At 47.0% G+C, this 19,237-nt stretch overlaps 2 protein-coding genes and 1 pseudogene across 7 annotated transcripts; 2 read left to right on the top strand and 1 right to left on the bottom strand.

Annotated features, from left to right (window-relative positions):
- Positions 1 to 4,449: 4,449 nt before the first annotated feature.
- Positions 4,450 to 19,237, top strand: part of LOC123441563 — a 34,956-nt pseudogene continuing 20,168 nt past the window's right edge.
- On the top strand, positions 7,148 to 18,308 carry LOC123443221 (replication protein A 32 kDa subunit B-like). 6 transcript variants are annotated; one of them, XM_045119533.1, is made up of 11 exons: positions 7,148 to 7,477; positions 8,347 to 8,447; positions 10,241 to 10,673; positions 14,983 to 16,844; positions 16,924 to 17,031; positions 17,109 to 17,206; positions 17,276 to 17,317; positions 17,390 to 17,467; positions 17,583 to 17,670; positions 17,809 to 17,875; positions 17,957 to 18,308. In XM_045119533.1, the coding sequence occupies exons 4-11, from the start codon at positions 16,629 to 16,631 to the stop codon at positions 18,070 to 18,072; spliced, it is 813 nt and encodes a 270-aa protein (XP_044975468.1). In that variant the 5' UTR covers positions 7,148 to 7,477; positions 8,347 to 8,447; positions 10,241 to 10,673; positions 14,983 to 16,628; the 3' UTR covers positions 18,073 to 18,308. The 6 variants fall into 6 exon arrangements, with proteins under 6 accessions (XP_044975468.1, XP_044975467.1, XP_044975472.1 ...); XM_045119532.1 differs by having other exon boundaries at positions 7,151 to 7,477; positions 17,773 to 17,875; XM_045119537.1 differs by having other exon boundaries at positions 7,152 to 7,477; positions 17,983 to 18,308.
- LOC123443223 lies at positions 8,454 to 9,588 on the bottom strand. The gene is made up of 4 exons (XM_045119538.1): positions 9,228 to 9,588; positions 9,039 to 9,137; positions 8,677 to 8,939; positions 8,454 to 8,590 (listed from the first exon to the last, which is right to left on the bottom strand). The coding sequence occupies exons 1-4, from the start codon at positions 9,390 to 9,392 to the stop codon at positions 8,467 to 8,469; spliced, it is 651 nt and encodes a 216-aa protein (XP_044975473.1). The 5' UTR covers positions 9,393 to 9,588; the 3' UTR covers positions 8,454 to 8,466.

The raw sequence follows: 19,237 nt of genomic DNA, 5'->3' as shown, positions 1-19,237 counted from the left end.
GAGGAGTGGAGCGAGGAGCCCACAAGCCCAGAAGGCGCGGGCCCCCCTGGTCGCGCCTAGAAGGCTTGTGGGGCCCACGGAGCTCCACCGCCTCTAACTCCAGCTCTATTTAGTCCCTTTCGTCCGGAAAAAAATGAAAGAGGAGAATTCATCACGTTTTACGATACGGAGGCGCCGTCACCACCTGTTCTTCCTCTGGAGGGCAGATCTGGAGTCCGTCTTGGGCTTCGGAGAGGGGAAATCATCGCCATTGTCATCATCAACCTTCTTCCCTCTCCAATTCCATGAAGCTCTTCGTCGTTCGTGAGTAATCTATTCGTAGGCTCGCTGGGCGGTGATGAGTAGGATGAGGTCTATCATGTAATCGAGTTAGTTTTGATGGGGATTGATCCCTAATATCCACTATGTTCTGAGATTGATGTTGCTACTACTTTGCCATGCTTAATGCTTGTCACTAGGGCCCGAGTGCCATGATTTCAAATCTGAACCTATTATGTTGCCATCAATATATGTGTGTTCTTGATCCTATCTTGCAAGTTGTAGTCACCTACTATATGTTATGACCCGAAAACCCCGGAGTGACAATAGCCGGAACCACTCCCGGAGATGACCATAGTATGAGGAGTTCATGTATTCACTAAGTGCTAATTCTTTGTTCCGGTTCTCTATTAAAAGGAGAACCTTAATATCCCTTAGTTTCCATTAGGACCCCGCTGCCACGGGAGGGATGGAAAATAGATGTCATACAAGTTCTTTTCCCTAAGCACGTATGACTATATATGGAATACCTGCCTACATTACATTGACGAACTGGAGCTAGTTACATATCTCTCCATGTTATAACTGTTGCATGATGAATGTCATCCGGCATAATTATCCATCACTGATCCAATGCCTACGAGTTTTTCCTACTGGTCCTTGCTACGTTACTTTGCCGCTACTGCTGTCAGTGCTGCTAATGTTACTGCTACTTCTGTCACTGCTGCTACTGTTACCGCTACTACTGTCACTGATGCTACTGTTACCGTTGCTACTGTTGCTATCACACTACTTTGCTACTGATACTTTGCTGCAGATACTAAGTCTTTCAGGTGTGGTTGAATTTGACAACTCAACTGCTAATACTCGAGAATATTCTTTGGCTTCCCCTTGTGTCGAATCAACAAATTTGGGTTGAATACTCTATCCTCGAAAACTGTTGCGATCCCCTATACTTGTGGGTTCTCACTGGACGGCTGCAGGTCCTTCTCCTTGAGCCCTAGCTTGAGCAGGGTGTCGTGGTAGAGGATGTTGATGCTACTACCTCCGTCAACCTGCACCCGCGAGAACCGGCAGATAAGTGTCTTGGAGGCGATGGTGGGGTCGAGGACAAGCGCGTAGGTGCCGCGGTTCGGCATCACCGCCAGATGGTCCACCCGGCTCCATGTAACTGGCTTTTCAGACCAGTGCATGTATTGGGGAACCGAGGGGATCATGGCGTTCACTTCATGCCAGCATTGGCACTGGCTATGCTTGTCGCTTCCTTCGCTGGTGAAGACGACGTAGGCCCCATCCTGCTCGGGGAGTGGTCATGGAGACGACCATAATTGGGAGGTGGAGGAGCTTGAACCGGTGCCGGCTGTAGAGCCGGGACCCTTGGAGCCGGCGCTGGGGTAGTCGGCAGACGCTCGCCTCGCGACAGGCGTTGTGCGAAGCTGCACTATCAGAGCGTGTGGGTGGCCGGCTACGCCCCAGTGTGCATTTTGTAGGGCGCATTGAGCATATGCTTGAAGATGAGCTTGGGCAGCTAGGTGTTCTTGCCAGTTCTCTCGCAATGAGCGCCGGGTTGCGTAGCCGGCTGCTCCTCCTCGATGGTCGCAACCTGCTTGCTCCCAGACAGGGCCTGTTGATCTGCCTTGCGCTTGTTGTTGCGGTTCTCGACAACCGGCTTGGTTGTCGCAGACGAAGGAGCGGGATTTTCCGTTGCGCTGACCTTGATCCGCATCGTGGAGTCGGCGGTGGCGTATTTATCCGCCTTGGCCATCAGCGCCACCAAAGAGGTCGGCTCGGAGCACATGAGCTTGTGCTTGAGAAGGGTGCCGTCTCGGTAGCCTTCAATGAAGTATTGGATCGCTTGAACCTCATGCACTCCTTCGCAGGAGTTGCGTAGTTCGGTCCAACGCGTGGCGTAGTCGCACATGGGCTCATCCGGATTTTGGACGCACATGGTGAGCTTGCGGGGGCGGCCAGGGCATTTGTAGGTGCCGGTGAAGTTGCAGACGAAGGCCTCCTCAAAGTCAACCCAGGTGTTGATGCTGCCGGCTGGCAGGCTATTAAGCCATGTGCGCGCCGAGCCGGTCAGCATGAGTGGCACGTAGCGGACGGCTACCCGCTTGTTGCCCTTGGCGATGCCGACTACAGTAGTGTAGTCGATCGGTCAGTCTCCTGGCTTGGTCGTGCCATTGTACTTGGGGGTATCGCGGGGAAGGGTGAAGCCGGAAGGAAACGGCTCCCCGCGGATCCCGGGGCCGAAGCATGTCGGTCCGATGGGACCCTCCTCCTCCAAGATGGCTGACTGCGCCAGCCGGTCGAGGCGACTGCGAGCGTCATTCTCGCTGCGAGGGACTCGGGGACCCAGCTGGTCCGAGACTTCAAGCCGGACAGGTGGCACAGGGGTGCGATCCTTCTTCTGCTTCTCAGGCAGCTGGACGGTGCGGACCGACTAGTCGTCACCTCCAACCGCCTCACGGCGATGGCTGGAAACCGCCGCGTGTTTGCTCGGGCGCTCGGAGCATCGATCACCACTCTCCCCAGCCTTTCGGTCGGAGCCGTGGGGAGGGGAAGAGTGTTGCGCCTGCCGGTGGCTGCCGGGGATGTCGTAGCCCTCGAGGTCGAAACGAGGGGAGACTGATAAGTCGTGGTGCGGGTCAAGAGGGCCCTGCTGCTCGTTGGCTGCAGCTAGGAGGTCGCGGACGCGCGTCCCCTGCCTAGCGCGTTCCTCGCCCTCCAGAGCAGTCATCTCCACTAGGGCCACCTGGATGGCCCGCATGTTAGCTGCATGAGTGTTGTAGATGGGCAGCTTGCCGCCAAGGATGTCGACGACAACCCGGCCACGACCCCGAACGTCACCGCGCCGACTGGGACCGTCAGCGGCCGGAGTGAAACCATAAGCGAAGACGTACTCGCGCTTAGCGGACTCCATCTGGCGCTTGGCCGTGGTGAGGGCAGTGCCCTCCGCAAGCAGCTACTTGCGGGCCTCCTCCAGCTCAGCCCTAGCCGAAGCCGGATTGGCAGCTGACGTGATGGGGGTGGTCAACCCCGCAAGGGTGGCGTGAAGCGGGTCGGAAAGGCCCGTACAGGCCGCGGCTACGTCTGCTGCAGTCTTGGCACGGCTCGAGCTGGTGCTGGAGCCAGTGATCATCACCTCCACGGCAATGGGAGAGTCGGCGACGTTGCGCGGGGCCGAAGACCCCACGCAGACTGGTGGGTCGCTGCAGTCGAGCACGTCGCTGGGGTACTCGTCAAGGACATGCGCATCCTCAAGACTGAGCTTGCTGAAGAGTGCGTAGAGAGAGTCGATGTCGACATCCCTGCCAAGGTGGCGAGGCTCCTCATCGAGGGGTAGGCCATCGAAGAGGGTGCAGAGGCGATCGATGTCCGCAACAGTACCATCAAGGCACGGCTTGCTGAGGGGCTCGGCGATGGATCGTGCGGAGTAGGTGGAGTCGGTGATCAACACCGCGGATGCTCCTACGGGAGCAAGCTCCAAAGGCGTGTTGATCAACCTGGACGCGCGACGCCTGAGTATGTTGGCGCGGGATCCCGCCCGGAGCTTAACTCCGACCGGTGCCGCGTACGACCCCACGGTGGGCGCCAACTGTCGTCGTTTTCTCACGACAGTAGCTATGGGTAGGCTATTTGAGAGAGGTGAGGACCGAAGTGGCACTGGTGGGCTTCAGTAACGGGGTTGGTAACTAGCGAGCAAGACGCACGATGTACCCAGGTTCAGGGCCCTCCGTGGGAGGTAAAACCCCTAGTCCTGCCGGATTGGTTGAAGAACCAGTAGTGTTTATAGAGTGCTCCTAGAGCTGTTCGACGGAGGAGGAAGAAGGAGCAGCCAACTCGTGTTCTAGCTCTCTTGTATGGGTGTGTGTGTGTATCAGAATGGCGGACCCTCTGCATGGAGGGGGACCGGGGGGTTTTATAAACGAACGCCCCAGCCTACAAAATGGATAAAAGGTACTAAAGGGTGACCCGGCTGGCAGCCTCTTCGGCTAGCGAGTGGGTCCGGCGCTGAGCGGTCTTGTCTTCAGTCGGGCCCGCCGGCTGCAGGGTCCCATCAGGCTATGGGACCCGCCGGCTGGCCAATGTGAGAGGTGTGTGTTCTTCACGCGCGGGATGGAAGGGACGCCGGCCGTCGTCTTGCGGGATCGAGCATCGGTCAGCGGTACGATCGCTTCCCCTGTAGCCATGCCTCGCGAGGTAATGGAGTGGTTGGGGACGGGAATACATTGTGCGACATTGACAAGTCGTAGCCGGCTCCGGTCAGCGATACGGCTAGCGCCACTGTAGCCACGAGTATCCTTTGCCATCATATATGTACTGTCGTTCCTTCTTCTTCAAGCAAAGGCTCCTGTCGTGTCCAAGGGGTCGAGCTGACAATAGCTTCCTAGCCGGCTGGCGGCTAGCCAGATGGCCAGGGAGAAGACGGCCGCATCCTTATCCAGCACGGGTCGCGTAGCCAGCCAAGGTGTACGCGGCAGCGTCCCTTGTCGGTCTAGGTGTAACGACAGTGCCCCTAGACGGTACGGTTGCGCAGCCGGCCAAGGTGTAGAAGGCAGTGCCCTAGCCGGTACGGGTTGCATAGCCGACCAGGGAATGCTAGTACTTGGAATGCATTCTTCCCAAGTTATGCCCAAAGGTCATGGAGTAGGCTCGATGAGCCTACGCCGAGGTTATGCCCCCGTCACCAATCTCAATACAACTCCTAGTCTGCTCTTCTCCACATACAACTCCTAGTCCTGCTCTTCTCCACTAATATTGGGGAACACGCGGTGAACAGCAGGTGCCAAAGGTTTGAGAAGAAAGCAACTCATCCCATGACCAATCTCAATATAACTCTAGTTCTGTTCTTGTCCACAAATATTGCCAAACACCTGGTGAACAGCATGTGCTTGTGCATCATACAAAACAAAACGAGGTAATAGCATCAGGGTACTATAACTTGTACTGAATGTGATAGTTTAGTCCTAGAAGTTACAATTTGACCCTACCCAGTCCCAGAACTTGCACCTCATGTGCATATCCAGTCCACAGCTAATAGGAGCTCGCCAACTGGACCGGGTGGGACCAGGCGGGTCAGCTTTGGTCGTTTTGCACACATCCCCTGTGTTTAACCCTAATTAATTGGGAAACGTTTTCATATGGCTCGCCGGTCGCTCGCTCGCTCGCGCGGGTCATGCAACATTTTTCGCACGCGCGCGCTTCACTGGTCAGTGAAGCAACTTTTATACCGTGTAAATTTGCTGCAACTACTATTTAATTTTGCTACTAGCGTTTTTCATTTGTTACATTTGTCCACTAAAAAAGCTGCATCCACGGTTGGTTGCAACTCGAGTTCGTTGTATTTTTGCTACAACCGGCGTTTTGACTTTTGCTACAACCGTGTTAATTTTAGCTACAACCGACATCATTTTTTGCTGCACCCGTTCACTAAAAAGGTTTCACGTATATATTTTTTTACTACAATTTTTTTATTACAACCGTTGACGAAAATTGCTGCATCGTGTCAAAATTCTACTGCATCAGAGAAAAAATGTTGCATGAAAATCTAACGGTGCGGACGCGCGACGGTTGACGGATCGTGCGGCCCGCGTTCGGCCGACGCGCCGGAGAGCACTGGCCTAATTAATTTAGCTACCCGCAGTGGGAAAGGCATACCTGGTGGGAAAGTTGCTTCTGATGGATTTGTTATTTGGGGGCAGAGCCATGTGAATGAAAGTATGATCACCAGAGAATCACGGCCTGTGGCAAAGAGGAAGGGCCACACTGTGATTGGAGGGACGGTGAACGAGAATGGCGTCCTCCATGTCAGGGCAACATTTGTTGGATCAGAGAGTGCTCTGGCACAGATTGTAAGGCTAGTAGAGTCAGCCCAAATGGCAAAAGCTCCTATGCAGAAGTTTGCCGATGAGATATCTAAAGTCTTTGTCCCCCTGGTGAGTTCAGTTACATTGTGTTCATCCAATAACACTGTATTCTTATCATTACTGAACAATTAGCTTTGTGCTTGCAGGTCATCTTTCTTTCTTTGCTTACTTGGCTTACATGGTTCTTAGTCGGGAGGTTTCAATACCATCTTCCATGGATAGCTTTCAGCTAGCTCTTCAGTTCGGGATATCAGTTATGCTGATCGCCTGCCCTTGTGCCCTAGGACTTGCAACTCCAACTGCTGTGATGGGCTGATGGTTGCAACTGGAGTCGGTGCCTCGCAAGGTATTCTGATCAAGGGTGGGCAAGCTCTGGAGAGTGCGCAGAAGGTATCAATAATAAGTATAAAAGTGAAAACATGTTAGCAAATGGTGCTTCTTTTGTTCACGAACATCGTTTGTGTATGAAATTTTACAGGTGGACTGCATTATTTTCGACAAGACAGGAACACTAACGGGTGTGGATCTTTCCTAACTCTATGCGCGCGTAATCCATATCCAGACCACAGATCCGTCCGGTTTCCACATCACGGGGCCCAGCGAACCATCAGACATGCATGGTGTATTGTGGCCTGTGTTTTTTCTACTAGGCGTATATGAAGCAGTATTTCCTCAGCTGTGGGACCGGGGCAGTACAGATTCCCCTGACGCCGCTGCTTTTTAGGCTCGTGTACTTTTATTCCCCCCTACGCGCGGTACATATTCCCCTCATGCATGAATAATTGATAGTTAGTTCAGAGAGAAAACGGGTCCGATCATGCTTATAGACATCACTGTTACATGTTTTGATGCCTGATTAGTACGTATTAATGAAGTGTGTTTTTTTGAACAAGAACCGCCATAAAGTTCTGCGCACATGCATGATATGGTTCTAATGGTAATGCAGCAAAGTTCTTCGAAAAAAATGCAAAAGAAAAAAGAAAACCAGTTCTGCTAACTCCGCCCGTTTCCTCCCCTGCCTTGCTATCTGTTCCCGTTTCCTCCCATCCACTCGTTTCTTCCTAACACTTCTACCCTGCCCACCGCTTCCTTAATCACAACTCCCACCTCACCTGTTTCCTCCCCTCCACTCGTTCAAGTCTATGGATCTAGAGATGGTGACGCCGCAACTTCGAAATTCCATTACCACCCCAGATGCTGGTCCAGGCGGTCTTCTAGTTTGCTACAGGTCGCCGCGGCAGCCGCGGAGGAGAGCAGTTCATGTCGATGAATCCATCAAGCGGCCGTGTCGTTGAATCCATCAAGCAGGTCTTGAGGCCGCTCGTCAGCGCGAACTAGTAGCCGATCTAGTGAGTGATTCCCTATTCGCCTTTTTTTTCAGACCCATTCCTTGAGAATTGACATCGGTCAGATATGGTACAGGGGAGAACTCACGACACATTTTTTCCAATTTTATTAGACTATGCGGAGGTCATCTTGGTTTTGGTACAGCATGCTGATTCCATTCAGTAATATCCACTTAGCCTGTATCATCCTTGACATACTTTCCTATGTCTGTTGTAGACCCATTCACATTCGATTTAGTGAAACAATTAGAACGTTCAATCGTGCTCTCAGATTTTCATAGGTTTTTTACCCAGTACCAGGATATGTACATATGACATACACATGCTTCTATGTTTGGTTTAAAATAAATATTGCTAAGAGCATCTACATCACAGATGTGTCTATTTCTCCTGACCGGGCTGCCCGTACGCATGAGACGGATATAAGATGTCTATTGTAGATGGTATAATAGAGTATTGTCAAGTAATTCTGATACCGTATGAAAAACAAGACAATTAAATATCCAGCTTGTTCGAACTGTTTTCGTTTTTAGCAACATTCTGCTGCAAAAAAGCCATTCATCTTGACATTGATATCCACTTGATGTCCAAGACTCAGTTGCAATTTACCATACTTTTTCCTTACAGTATACACATAGTTCGGGAACGATTCCCCTATGAGCAAGTAATGTATGAGGATAAATTTTTTGGAACGATAACATGAATAATTGACTGTCCAAAAGCATTGGTTGTAATTATTAATATATATCATACATATAAAGGTTTGTTCTAGAAACTTCGATCCTTGAACGATACACCAAAGCTAGTTTTAGAGACCGTTTAATATCACGCGCACACCTTGTTCCTAACCAGACATTTCCTGTATCTTTCAGGCAAATGTCCAATGTTGCTTTCTAGTCCCAGTACATCGACAAGCATGTTCATCCTGGAATGGAGTACTCCGTCGTTCTGCTGCAAACGACAGAAAGATGAGGTATGATCACATATCCACATTATGTGAAGGAAAACATACACAATATCTGATAAAGCAACAAACGAACCGTGTTTAATTCTCTCTTTAGTTTACTACCCATCCAATTGCGCCCATAGTGCAGTGCGTAAACTCCGCTGTCTGACCTGTAAATATGATAGACAATTATTGAACACACATTTTTTATTTTCCACGCCTGTCAAAATTAATAAGTTTGGCTTGGCAACGTTACCTGCTGCAGAGCCCAACATTTAGTCCCTTCGGGAACACCGTATTCCATCGTTTCATGTCAGGATCCCAACCTTGAAAGAAAGAGTGAATGCATTTTTGTAATGAATGGTGAAGGCTATCTGCAACCTTTATGTGTCTGCTTTGGATGACTTTGTCAGGCTCGTCTCCATTGTTCATTGTTGGGTCAAGAACAATGATCCTCCTCTTTAAGAAACCCCATATGTACGTTGACCATGAGAAGTTAAACTTCACCGGTAGTATGAACTATAGATACAAAAACCCATGTTTGTGCATTCAGATAATATTATACATACTACATAAACAAATGTCATGCTATCACATGTTAAGTCCGTTCGCATTTACCTCTGTGCACCTGTGGACGTCATACTTTATATGTTCCCCGATGAACATGTCCTGAATGTACCTAATGCTTGTTATCACATCTCCTCTACTCACATGGTTCTGGCAATAAATAACACACCGGTTATTAACGACAACTACTTTGAAAATATAAACTTACGTTCCTGAGCACAGCACAAAAGGTGTACTCACCACAAAGTCTGGTTCAATCCAATGTCGCCAGCACCCTTCACCTTTATCGAATGCAAAAGCAAAGTCCATTTGCTGGTACCTCCTCACTGCCATAATCATAAAGTCATTTTCTATGACACCACCTTCTGAAAGGTTCATCCTGATTTGATCTGCCGTGAGCTCCATATATTTTGGTTGTGTGCTGATTATCCAGTTGCTGCAAAAGAAAGATTACACACAATAAATCAAATAAGCATGTATGACAAACAAAACAATAAGTAAAACGAAGCAATGCGCGAGCATGGTCATTGTCACCAAAGGATTTCATACTCGTTTCTTGCATTTGTTGGCTCCTTCATAAACATCCTGAAGACCTTTTCACCATCAGCCGGTGCTCTTTCCGGAGGATCATAGCCAAGAACAAAAGGAGAACGTGCAGCCTTGCCCGGCTTAACTGTTCTTTTCCTTAGCAGCTGTGTACTCAATCCATCTTGTGTATGTGTAACATTCAGGTTAATCGTTGCCTCTTCAAGCTCCTCACGCATCTCCAACTCTTGCGCAGCAATCTCCCTGTTCAGGCTAACAGGTGTTGTTCCTACTGCCTTTTTTGGCTCAATCCCCTTATGCACGGGAGTGCATATTATCTCCATCCCTTTCCCTGCAAATCCACATTTGATGAACAATCTTCATGCAAGGAAAAAACATCCCTAAGAATTTACTAAGGATAATTCATCACATGGTTAGGTCACCTGCCAGGCCGCTCGTCTCCCCTGTCGATGCCGGTGTTGTGTTGGCCGATGGCACAGAGCTCCCATCTGCATATACCCAAACCTGTGATGTAAAATATGACTGAAAAAGAGATTGTATGTCTCCAAAACATCATGGAGTGCAAATGTCTTTACCACGTGGTGTCAATGCGGAGCTAAAATCAGCCATTAGGTCTGTGGTTCTAAAACCCGTGAAATCTATTTTGAACCTGCTTGTACCTGTAGGTGAAGAGGTTTGATAAATCTTATCCGTTTGTCTTGTTGCAGCAACAATTGTCAATTCTCTGGCCTCTGGCTGCACCTGCTCATCATTTTCAATGCCGAGATCATATGATGGAACCTCTGTGTTCAAAGCTGAATCAGGGCCATAGATCCATCTTCTACCATCTGCTGATCTACCCTGAATTGGCATTTCTTCATGAAATTCTTTATCAATGGTCTCTTTGTTTGCTTGGTCTGCGGCTGCGATTAGTTCATCCAGATTTCTAGCTGCATCGTCATGTTCATCTTCTGTATCTTCTACCCTTGCTCTTTTTGGGGAACCACCCATCTGATTGACATTTGACATATGGATAACATTAACATGATCTGTATCTGTTTCTTTTGAAGTTGCAGGACACATAGCTGCACGAGGTGAGAATCGAGATTCTTCCCCAGACTCAATGGGGGAGAGAACATCGCCTGCAATGTTATTACGGAGGTATTACATAGAATTTCATTGTATGAGATCAACAAAATGCATTTCATATAAGGATTAAATAATACACAAACATCATTTGATTACCTTGTTTGCCTTGTTCCCTAGACCTTTTTTTGCTCTGTCGTACAGCTTCTGATATCTCATCAATATCTGCAAGGATCTTGCAGGTCTCTTCTTCGATAAAATTTTTGGTCTCCCTTATAATACCATCCCAGCCATCAGAGTGGTGTTTGTTTATCTTTGCCCCCTTCTTAGATGCTAGTTGCAACAATGTTTTGCATCTAGCTGAATATTGCCCCACCTTCTCCACCAGTATAGATGCAATCTGACATTACACAATATATACTTATCATTTCCCTACAATCATATATATGCGTTCTATGCTATGTTGCCCATGGTGATAATGCTAGTACCTCCTTAATCACAGGTCCTTTCTCAACTTTGCTTGACTCAGCTCCGGAATTTGTTATCCTAAAGAATGATGCCGTTGAACTCCTGTTTCTGCTATAACACACCGTGTGCGCCAGCCTTGGCTGAACAATAATAGTGAGTCAAACTTAACACAAATCACAACAGAAGAATAGAAAAAAAGAATACATTATTCTTTCATTATATTAGCGTACCAGTAGTAGTCTGTATATCACAAACTCCGCGTTTCTTCCGGTGCTTGTATCCTTGTCGATTATCATGTTAATCCTCTTCTGGGTGTAAGCCTTGCACCTCGGAAAAACGTCGTGTGGTAGATTATCATCCTCAATATCAAGATTGTCCAAATAAAACACCTGCGACAGTTTTTAACTATATTATTACTCCTGATATACACATTACATCTCGTAGCTCGTTAAAAATAGTCGATGGTTTGCCAATACCTGAATGAAGAAGGTACAACCAGAAAGGTTTGACTTAATTTTGCCTCCAAGGAGTTCGGACTTGACTCTCCCACCTGATAGGAGCACTTCTTCCCAGACATATTTCCCCCAATTATACATATGTATGAGATCAGGAGTGTGCAGACCGCCCCAATAATCTGTCATGAAGTAGTTGTGCTTCAATGGCGGTGCAAGAACATAGGTAACCGCGCAAATGGCATAGGCAACCTTGAAAGCATCTGATTCTGACTTGGTCATTGGACTTCCTTATTCTTTCTTCACAATTTCCTCAATCACTTTAATCCGCGTTTCAGTGTTGCTTATCCCTAGAGTTTGCTTGACTGAGGTCACTACGTGGGATGCTGGAATCTTGTTTATTGTTGCTCCTTCTCCAGGCACACCTAAAACCTTCTCGACGTCTTTGTCGTCAAATGGAGTGTCCCTTCTCCCATCCACTATTATTGCTGAAGCTTTCTCATCCACCTTGCTGAGAACCCACATTTGCTGATGCCTATTGGTCCTTGTAATTCTTGGTAGATGCATTAGACCACTAAATTTCATCTCCGTAACAAGCTTCACTTTCTCCTCTGACAAGTCATCAGTCATGTTCTTAAACCTCTTCACACTGCCTCTGGAATTTATTGTACAGTTAGTCTCCTTTTTATTCCCCTTACCGCATACATCCGACTCAGATTCCCCCTGTTCTTCTTCTTGCCCTTCAGCTGTTGGATAGGCATCAAAGGCGTCTAAGCTTTCATCATCTGATTCATGATACAACGAGCAAGACGAGTCCGAGGCCATGACCTTCAGATAACATGAGCATGTGAATCAGATCATACCATTGCAGGATATGTGAATAAACTGAATGCAAGAAATTGTTTAATCTATCGCATTGTTGGATTATGCATGTTAACAACAAATTAACAAGCATTTGTGAGGTAAGGAAGCCCAAAATTAATGCAAGGGGGTAAAATACCAATTTCCAGATTCGTGGATCTTTGCTAGCTTATTCTTACATTCATTTACCGCGAGAAGCAATGTTATAGAACCAAGATTATAATAGAGATATTACCACTACAAATCACACAAACCAAATAATATGTCACTAGGCCAGTGTGAATCTTAATATCCACTTGTAGTATCATTGATTTTGTGCATTCAAATGTTCGTGTGTATACGAACACCAACCCAAATACAACCTACTCGTGCATCCTAGATCTGTACCCAACCCTCCACTTGTAGTATCATGTATTTGTAGATGGATTCGAGGTGTACCTTTATATACTAAAGAGATGGTATAAAGAGTGTATATTAATCACCACCACGAACACTATATCCATGACTTTACAAAAAAATGCAACTATCATTAACAATATATTCTGTACCCAACAAGCTAATATGTACAAACAAGGCATATACAAATTTCTGCAAGGGGGTGGGGGGACAAAAACATCAAGCTGCCTATATTGACTATACTTGCTTCTCGCGAACAGAAATGTATGGATGGATGCCAAACCTCGTGTAGATCTTGCCCCAATCACCGAGCTGTCGGATTGAAGTCTGTTGGAGCTGTGCTCGAACAGAAAGGATGGATGCTTCCACTTGCTCCCCCACTAGGGAGCTGTGGGTATGGATGGGGAAGAAAGCAAAGACATGTCCTTGTTGGGAAACGTCGCATGGGAAACAAAAATTTTCCTATGCGCACGAAGACCTATCATGGTGATGTCCATCTACGAGAGGGGATTTCCGATCTACGTACCCTTATAGATCGCACAGCAGAAGCATTAGTGAACGCGGTTGATGTAGTGGAACGTCCTCACGTCCCTCGATCCGCCCCGCGAACCGTCCCGCGATCCGTCCCACGATCTAGTGCCGAACGGACGGCACCTCCGCGTTCAGCACACGTACAGCTCGACGATGATCTCGGCCTTCTTGATCTAGCAAGAGAGACGAAGAGGTAGATGAGTTCTCCGGCAGCGTGACGGCACTCCGGACGTTGGTGGTGATCTGATCTCGGAAGGGCTCCGCCCGAGCTCCGCAGAAACGCGATCTAGAGGTAAAACCGTGGAGGTATGTGGTCGGGCTGCCCTTGAAAAGTTGTCTCAAATCAGCCATAATTGCTCCATATATATAGGAGGATGGAGGGGAGGCTTGCCTTGAGGCTCAAGGAGCACCAAGGGGAGGAGGAGTCCTCCTCCAATGCTAGTCCAACTAGGATTGGAAAATGGAGTCCTTCTCTACTTTCCCACCTCTTTTTTTTCTTTTCTCTTTGATTTTCTATCCTTGGCGCATAGGGCCCTCTTGGGCTGTCCCACCAGCCCACCAAGGGCTGGTGCGCCACCACCAAGACCTATGGGCTTCCCCGGGGTGGGTTGCCCCCCCCCCCCCCCCGGTGAACACCCGGAACCCATTCGTCATTCCCGGTAATTCCGAAAACCTTCCGGTAATCAAATGAGGTCATCCTATATATCAATCTTCGTTTCCGGACCATTCCGGAAACCCTCGTGACGTCCGTGATCTCATTCGGGACTCCGAACAACATTCGGTAACCAACCATATAACTCAAATACGCATAAAACAACGTCGAACCTTAAGTGTGCAGACCCTGCGGGTTCGAGAACTATGTACACATGACCCGAGTGACTCCTCGGTCAATATCCAATAGCGGGACCTGGATACCCATATTGGATCCCACATATTCTACGAAGATCTTATGGTTTGAACCTCAGTGCCAAGGATTCATATAATCCCGTATGTCATTCCCTTTGTCCTTCGGTATGTTACTTGCCCGAGATTCGATCGTCAGTATCCGCATACCTATTTCAATCTCGTTTACCGGCAAGTCTCTTTACTCGTTCCGTAATACAAGATCCCGCAACTTACACTAAGTCACATTGCTTGCAAGTCTTGTGTGTGATGTTGTATTACCGAGTGGGCCCCGAGATACCTCTCCGTCACACGGAGTGACAAATCCCAATCTCGATCCATACTAACTCAACGAACACCTTCGGAGATACCTGTAGAGCATCTTTATAGTCACCCAGTTACGTTGCGACGTTTGATACACACAAAGCATTCCTCCGGTGTCAGTGAGTTATATGATCTCATGGTCATAGGAACAAATACTTGACACGCAGAAAACAGTAGCAACAAAATGACACGATCAACATGCTACGTCTATTAGTTTGGGTCTAGTCCATCACGTGATTCTCCTAATGACGTGATCCAGTTATCAAGCAACAACACCTTGTATATAATCAAAAGACCCTAACTATTTTTGATCAACTGGCTAGCCAACTAGAGGCTTGCTAGGGACAATGTTTTGTCTATGTATCCACACATGTATATAAGTCTTCATTCAATACAATTATAGCATGGATAATAAACGATTATCTTGATACAGGAATTATAATAATAACTATATTTATTATTGCCTCTAGGGCATAATTCCAACAGTCCTCAACTACCCACCGACAGGTATTTTCTCTTTTCACCCCTTGGTCGTCTGGCCCACACCTGCTGCGGAGAGGTAATTTACTATGTTGACCCTCTGGCCCAATTATTTAATACCAAACATAGTGTTACTTTGTTTTGCAGTACATTAAAATGACAAGTAATAACAATGGTGATAGTTTATAATAGGAGGATAAGCTGTTGCACTTCACTTTATTTTCGTAGGTACAACTACGATTGAACCTACTACAACTTGCTCCCGCTTGCATCTTGAATAGAACATGCTAAAACGTTGATTAAAACACGAAGGATGCTACACACGTTGGCATTTCTAGTAGGGACTAATCTTCGGAGATCATAACTAGGGGTGCTTAAAACAGTAACATACAAATTAGCCACCAGGTCTCTAATCCAATGACATGCATGAGGCTCACTTAGCCACCCATGCAGACGTGACAGCTAAGATTGCAGCGACCGGTGCAGTAGCCGCTAGAGCCATCTGGAGAGCTTTGTTCATCCCCTTGAGCTTCTTGATCTCAGCATTTGCCTCCTCCAGCTCTTCGTAAGCCTCGTCTAGCTTCTCTTCACACCTCTCGTGTCTGTTCTTGTGGTAGTTAGCAAGATCAATAGCAGCCTGATGACGCTGGTTCGTGTACCTCTCCAGATCTTCCTCCCAAACTAGCACCTCGCAATACCTTGCACCTGGTACCTTCTCACACAGGAGATAACAGTAAAAACATAACCCGTACGGTATATGAAATATATGATGATTTTTTTAGTAAGCTCACATTGCAATTGGCGCAGTTCAAAACGAACTTTTCACGCCTTGCAACCGACGAACCATTGCTCTTTGTGCATTGCCTTCCACACGCGCAGTGCAGCCTGGGGGCGTTTTGATTGTTGGCCATCACTTTTGGTGAGAGAGAACAAGATACTAAGTGATAGCAGGTTCTCAAAAGTTTTGCTATGGGCTGCTTCTTACTGTGGTGTTTCTATAGAGCTCTCACCCCTTTTTGTAGAGAACCTTGCATAGATGTACATTAAAGTCCCGTTACTCATACAACCAACCGCGCAGAAACCATAGTAGGCAAGGGTGATAACTGTGGTATACTAACTGGCAGCATGCACTGCTCACGCCACTCCCTGACACTGTGCGATGTCCAATCCCATGTTTTATGCGCATGCTGTACCTAGGTGAATTGCTTTACGCCATGTCAAATCCCCCTTTTGATTTCCGCCGCTGCCTCTTCCCCCCCCCCCCCCCCCCCCACACGCTTCATGTTATCCTTTTGGTCACGGGCCTGCTTGGCTGCCGGATTTTCCATTGCCGTTAACTAGTAAGCTATGTTAACAAATAAGTTAGCTTGTTCCGTTGCCTTCAGAGAGCTGTTGCAATTAATAAATATTGCTTAAAGGTTTTGTAATGCTGCCGCCTTTTATAATTGGATTCCATCCATGCATGAGCTGGATAGATGCCCTCCCACCGGTTGACATGAGTTGGGGTATGAGATTCTGACATTGGATTCCCTCCCTTGGCCAGTCTTGTACAGTGCTCATATTATATATTACCAAAACAGTCGGGCCCTGCCCCATGTCTCATCTCATAATAAAATCCAACCCATCCCCGTGACTGATGGGAACTCTTGTACCCATCCCTTGGACGTACCAAGAGAGCTCGTGCCTCGATCGTACGAGACCGCGTCGCGCGGGCATTATAAGCTGGCATGCCCCTCCCCCCTATAGATTCATCTACGTCATGGCAAATCCACACAGCTCCAACTCCGAGCTGTTCAATGGCCAATCAATTATGCCATCGGTGTCTCGCTCCATTGGTACATCATCCATCACTTTAAGTACATGTATGACCTTGTGTTTTATCTGAAAGGGATATTAGATGATTGCAGCTAATATCATACATGCTCATACAGAGAGCACCATCATCCCTAAGGCCATTTACAATTAAGGTGTTGTTAGATGCATTCTACGACGACACAGAGCAGTATCCATTCGTTATTGACGGCATGGCAGTGTCATCAGTAAGCCACAACCATAGATTTGTCACCATATATCATCCATTTTAAATTTATAACATTGGCAAAAACGTAAATTTCAGGTCGAGCTGCTAGGGATGGTCACAAACAAAACAGTAAGCATGGATCACTGCACGTTTGACCTGTATGATGGCACCGGGGCTGTCAATGTCATCTACTGGTAAGCTCCTGATGGATTGTCATACTTGTTGATTATAGGGCACAATTTGATATATAGCACTGACCTCAGGTTTGAAGGCGCCCAAGACTCCAAAGATGCCTGGTCGTTCAGGTTAACATATATTTGTATATATTGTGCTTTTTTTACAATGCCTTCTCACTCCTGATTGAATCATGCAAACAGCAATGGTATGTATGTACGTGTAGTCGGTAGAACTACCAGCATGGAGCAATTCTTCCAGATCAAGGCCTACATTGTCAGGTGCGTGATCATGTTAATGTTTAAAACTAGTGTTTTGATTTGTCCTCTATGTGTTGTTTCAATATATCAAGGCACGTGACTTGATAGTCGTTTTTATCCATTTATCTATTTTCAGACCTATAAATAACTTCAATGACGTAACACACCACTTTATCTATTGCATCTACGCCCATATCGACATTAGCAGGCAGGCAAGATTACAGGTTTGTTGTTTTGCTTGCTTATAACCACAAGAATCTCGTCATCAAACACTAATGACTGTTTGTACATAAACCAACACGCGAGTATTGTTTCCCCATCTTCAGCATCAACAGTCATGCCAAAAAATCATCTCATTCCAGGACAGATTCCGGAACATTTTAACCTTCAGCAAAATATATTTTCAGTCCTGCGCGACCCAGCTTACAGGTGAGCGCATCGGTAACATGAAGTTTTTCACATAATTGACATAGAGTTTATCATGTTAACATAAAAAGTTCTTCATATCAGTAACACGAAGTTATTCCTATCCGCAGCGCCTTGGAACATGGGGTGAGTCTAAAGCTGCTTCGCAACGCAGTGGATGCAAGCCAAGATGTTATCATGTACTACCCATTTTCTCGTAGATAATTCTGTTAGGTTTCTGCCTATAATACACTGACACGACAATGTTTTTTTCTTTATTCCACGGACGTGGTAACGGAGCAAATAATGATTGGTGAGATATACACTACTATTGATGATTGCCATTTCAAATCTTCAAGAGTTTAACTAGTGAAAGATCATGACGTCTGTTAAAATGTATCGTCCTAATCGGATGCTTTTATTTGTTGAACTAATTGAGTGACCTTGTCATTTGTAAGACCGTGATATTTCCTATGCATATTTTCTACCCTGTTTACCTGCTTATTATAGCTCCAGCTTGAGACCATAGGTTTAAGCATGGGTAGCTAGTTTGTTGTTTGTTAAAATATTGCATACACATCCCATACATTGGTACTATCCTGGGACCCTGGCTTGAAACACATCTCCATACCGTACTCCCACTCTCTTCTGCCACCAACTCCCACCCTCGCATCCATCCATGTCTAGCATCATTCCGAAAGCAGTTCTTGATGATGAAAACCTTCTTGTAGAAATCCTTACTAGGCTATCATGCACTCGTTCCCTTGTTCGAAGCTCAGTTGTTTGTCCCCTGTGGATGTCTGAATCAAGATCCAATTCTTTCCTCCATGCTTATGCTCGTTTCAATAGCCCTGCATTTCTTGGTTTCATTGTTGAGTTTGAACGAGGCTTCTCTCTTCATTTCCGGGTTGTCGATGCCATAGCCCCCGAAGGTGAGACCAATCGAGCCTTGCTTCGTTCTTGTGTAGATGAGTATTCTCTCATACGACAACGAATAATCACGTCTGAATCTGGTGAGTTGCTAGTCAGTTTTAGAAGCCCTTCTTTTATTTCGTCTGAACCATCTGAGCTGATGGTCGATGGGTACTACAGCTTTTTTCCAAGCTCATTTCCACCAGTATACTCATTTGCAGCCCCACACATGCCTCGAGTCCCTTGATTGAAAGGCCAGCATAGCCCAAACTTCTATGGCCATTTTGGCATTCTCCCAGCCGCTGGTCAGACCGGGTTCTCATTTTTTATGAAGTACGCGGCTGGCCCTTTCATGAGAACTTGTGACGGCATAAAGTTTAGGTCCAAAGCTGATTTCCACGTTCATGTAAGTGTGTTCACAGATGACACTTGGTCAAGATTTGTGTCTGCACCCTTGCAATATCGTTCTCCTTG

The sequence above is a fragment of the Hordeum vulgare genome, chromosome 3H (genome assembly GCF_904849725.1).
Source record: "Hordeum vulgare subsp. vulgare chromosome 3H, MorexV3_pseudomolecules_assembly, whole genome shotgun sequence".
In the NCBI taxonomy this organism is placed as follows: Eukaryota; Viridiplantae; Streptophyta; class Magnoliopsida; order Poales; family Poaceae; genus Hordeum; species Hordeum vulgare.
This window is presented reverse-complemented; position numbering and strand designations above follow the sequence as displayed.

Excerpts from the sequence above, each read along its gene's own strand:
- LOC123443223 (XM_045119538.1), bottom strand. The coding sequence starts at position 9,392 with ATGGAGCTCACGGCAGATCAAATCAGGATGAACCTTTCAGAAGGTGGT. Across the intron at positions 8,940-9,038 it reads ACGTCCACAGGTGCACAGAG|TTCATACTACCGGTGAAGTT; the intron begins GTAAATGCGAAC and ends TTGTATCTATAG. Across the intron at positions 8,591-8,676 it reads AATGTTGGGCTCTGCAGCAG|GTCAGACAGCGGAGTTTACG; the intron begins GTAACGTTGCCA and ends TCATATTTACAG.
- LOC123443221 (XM_045119531.1), top strand. The coding sequence starts at position 16,629 with ATGGGAACTCTTGTACCCATCCCTTGGACGTACCAAGAGAGCTCGTGC. Across the intron at positions 17,318-17,389 it reads AAAGATGCCTGGTCGTTCAG|CAATGGTATGTATGTACGTG; the intron begins GTTAACATATAT and ends TCATGCAAACAG. Across the intron at positions 17,468-17,582 it reads ATCAAGGCCTACATTGTCAG|ACCTATAAATAACTTCAATG; the intron begins GTGCGTGATCAT and ends ATCTATTTTCAG.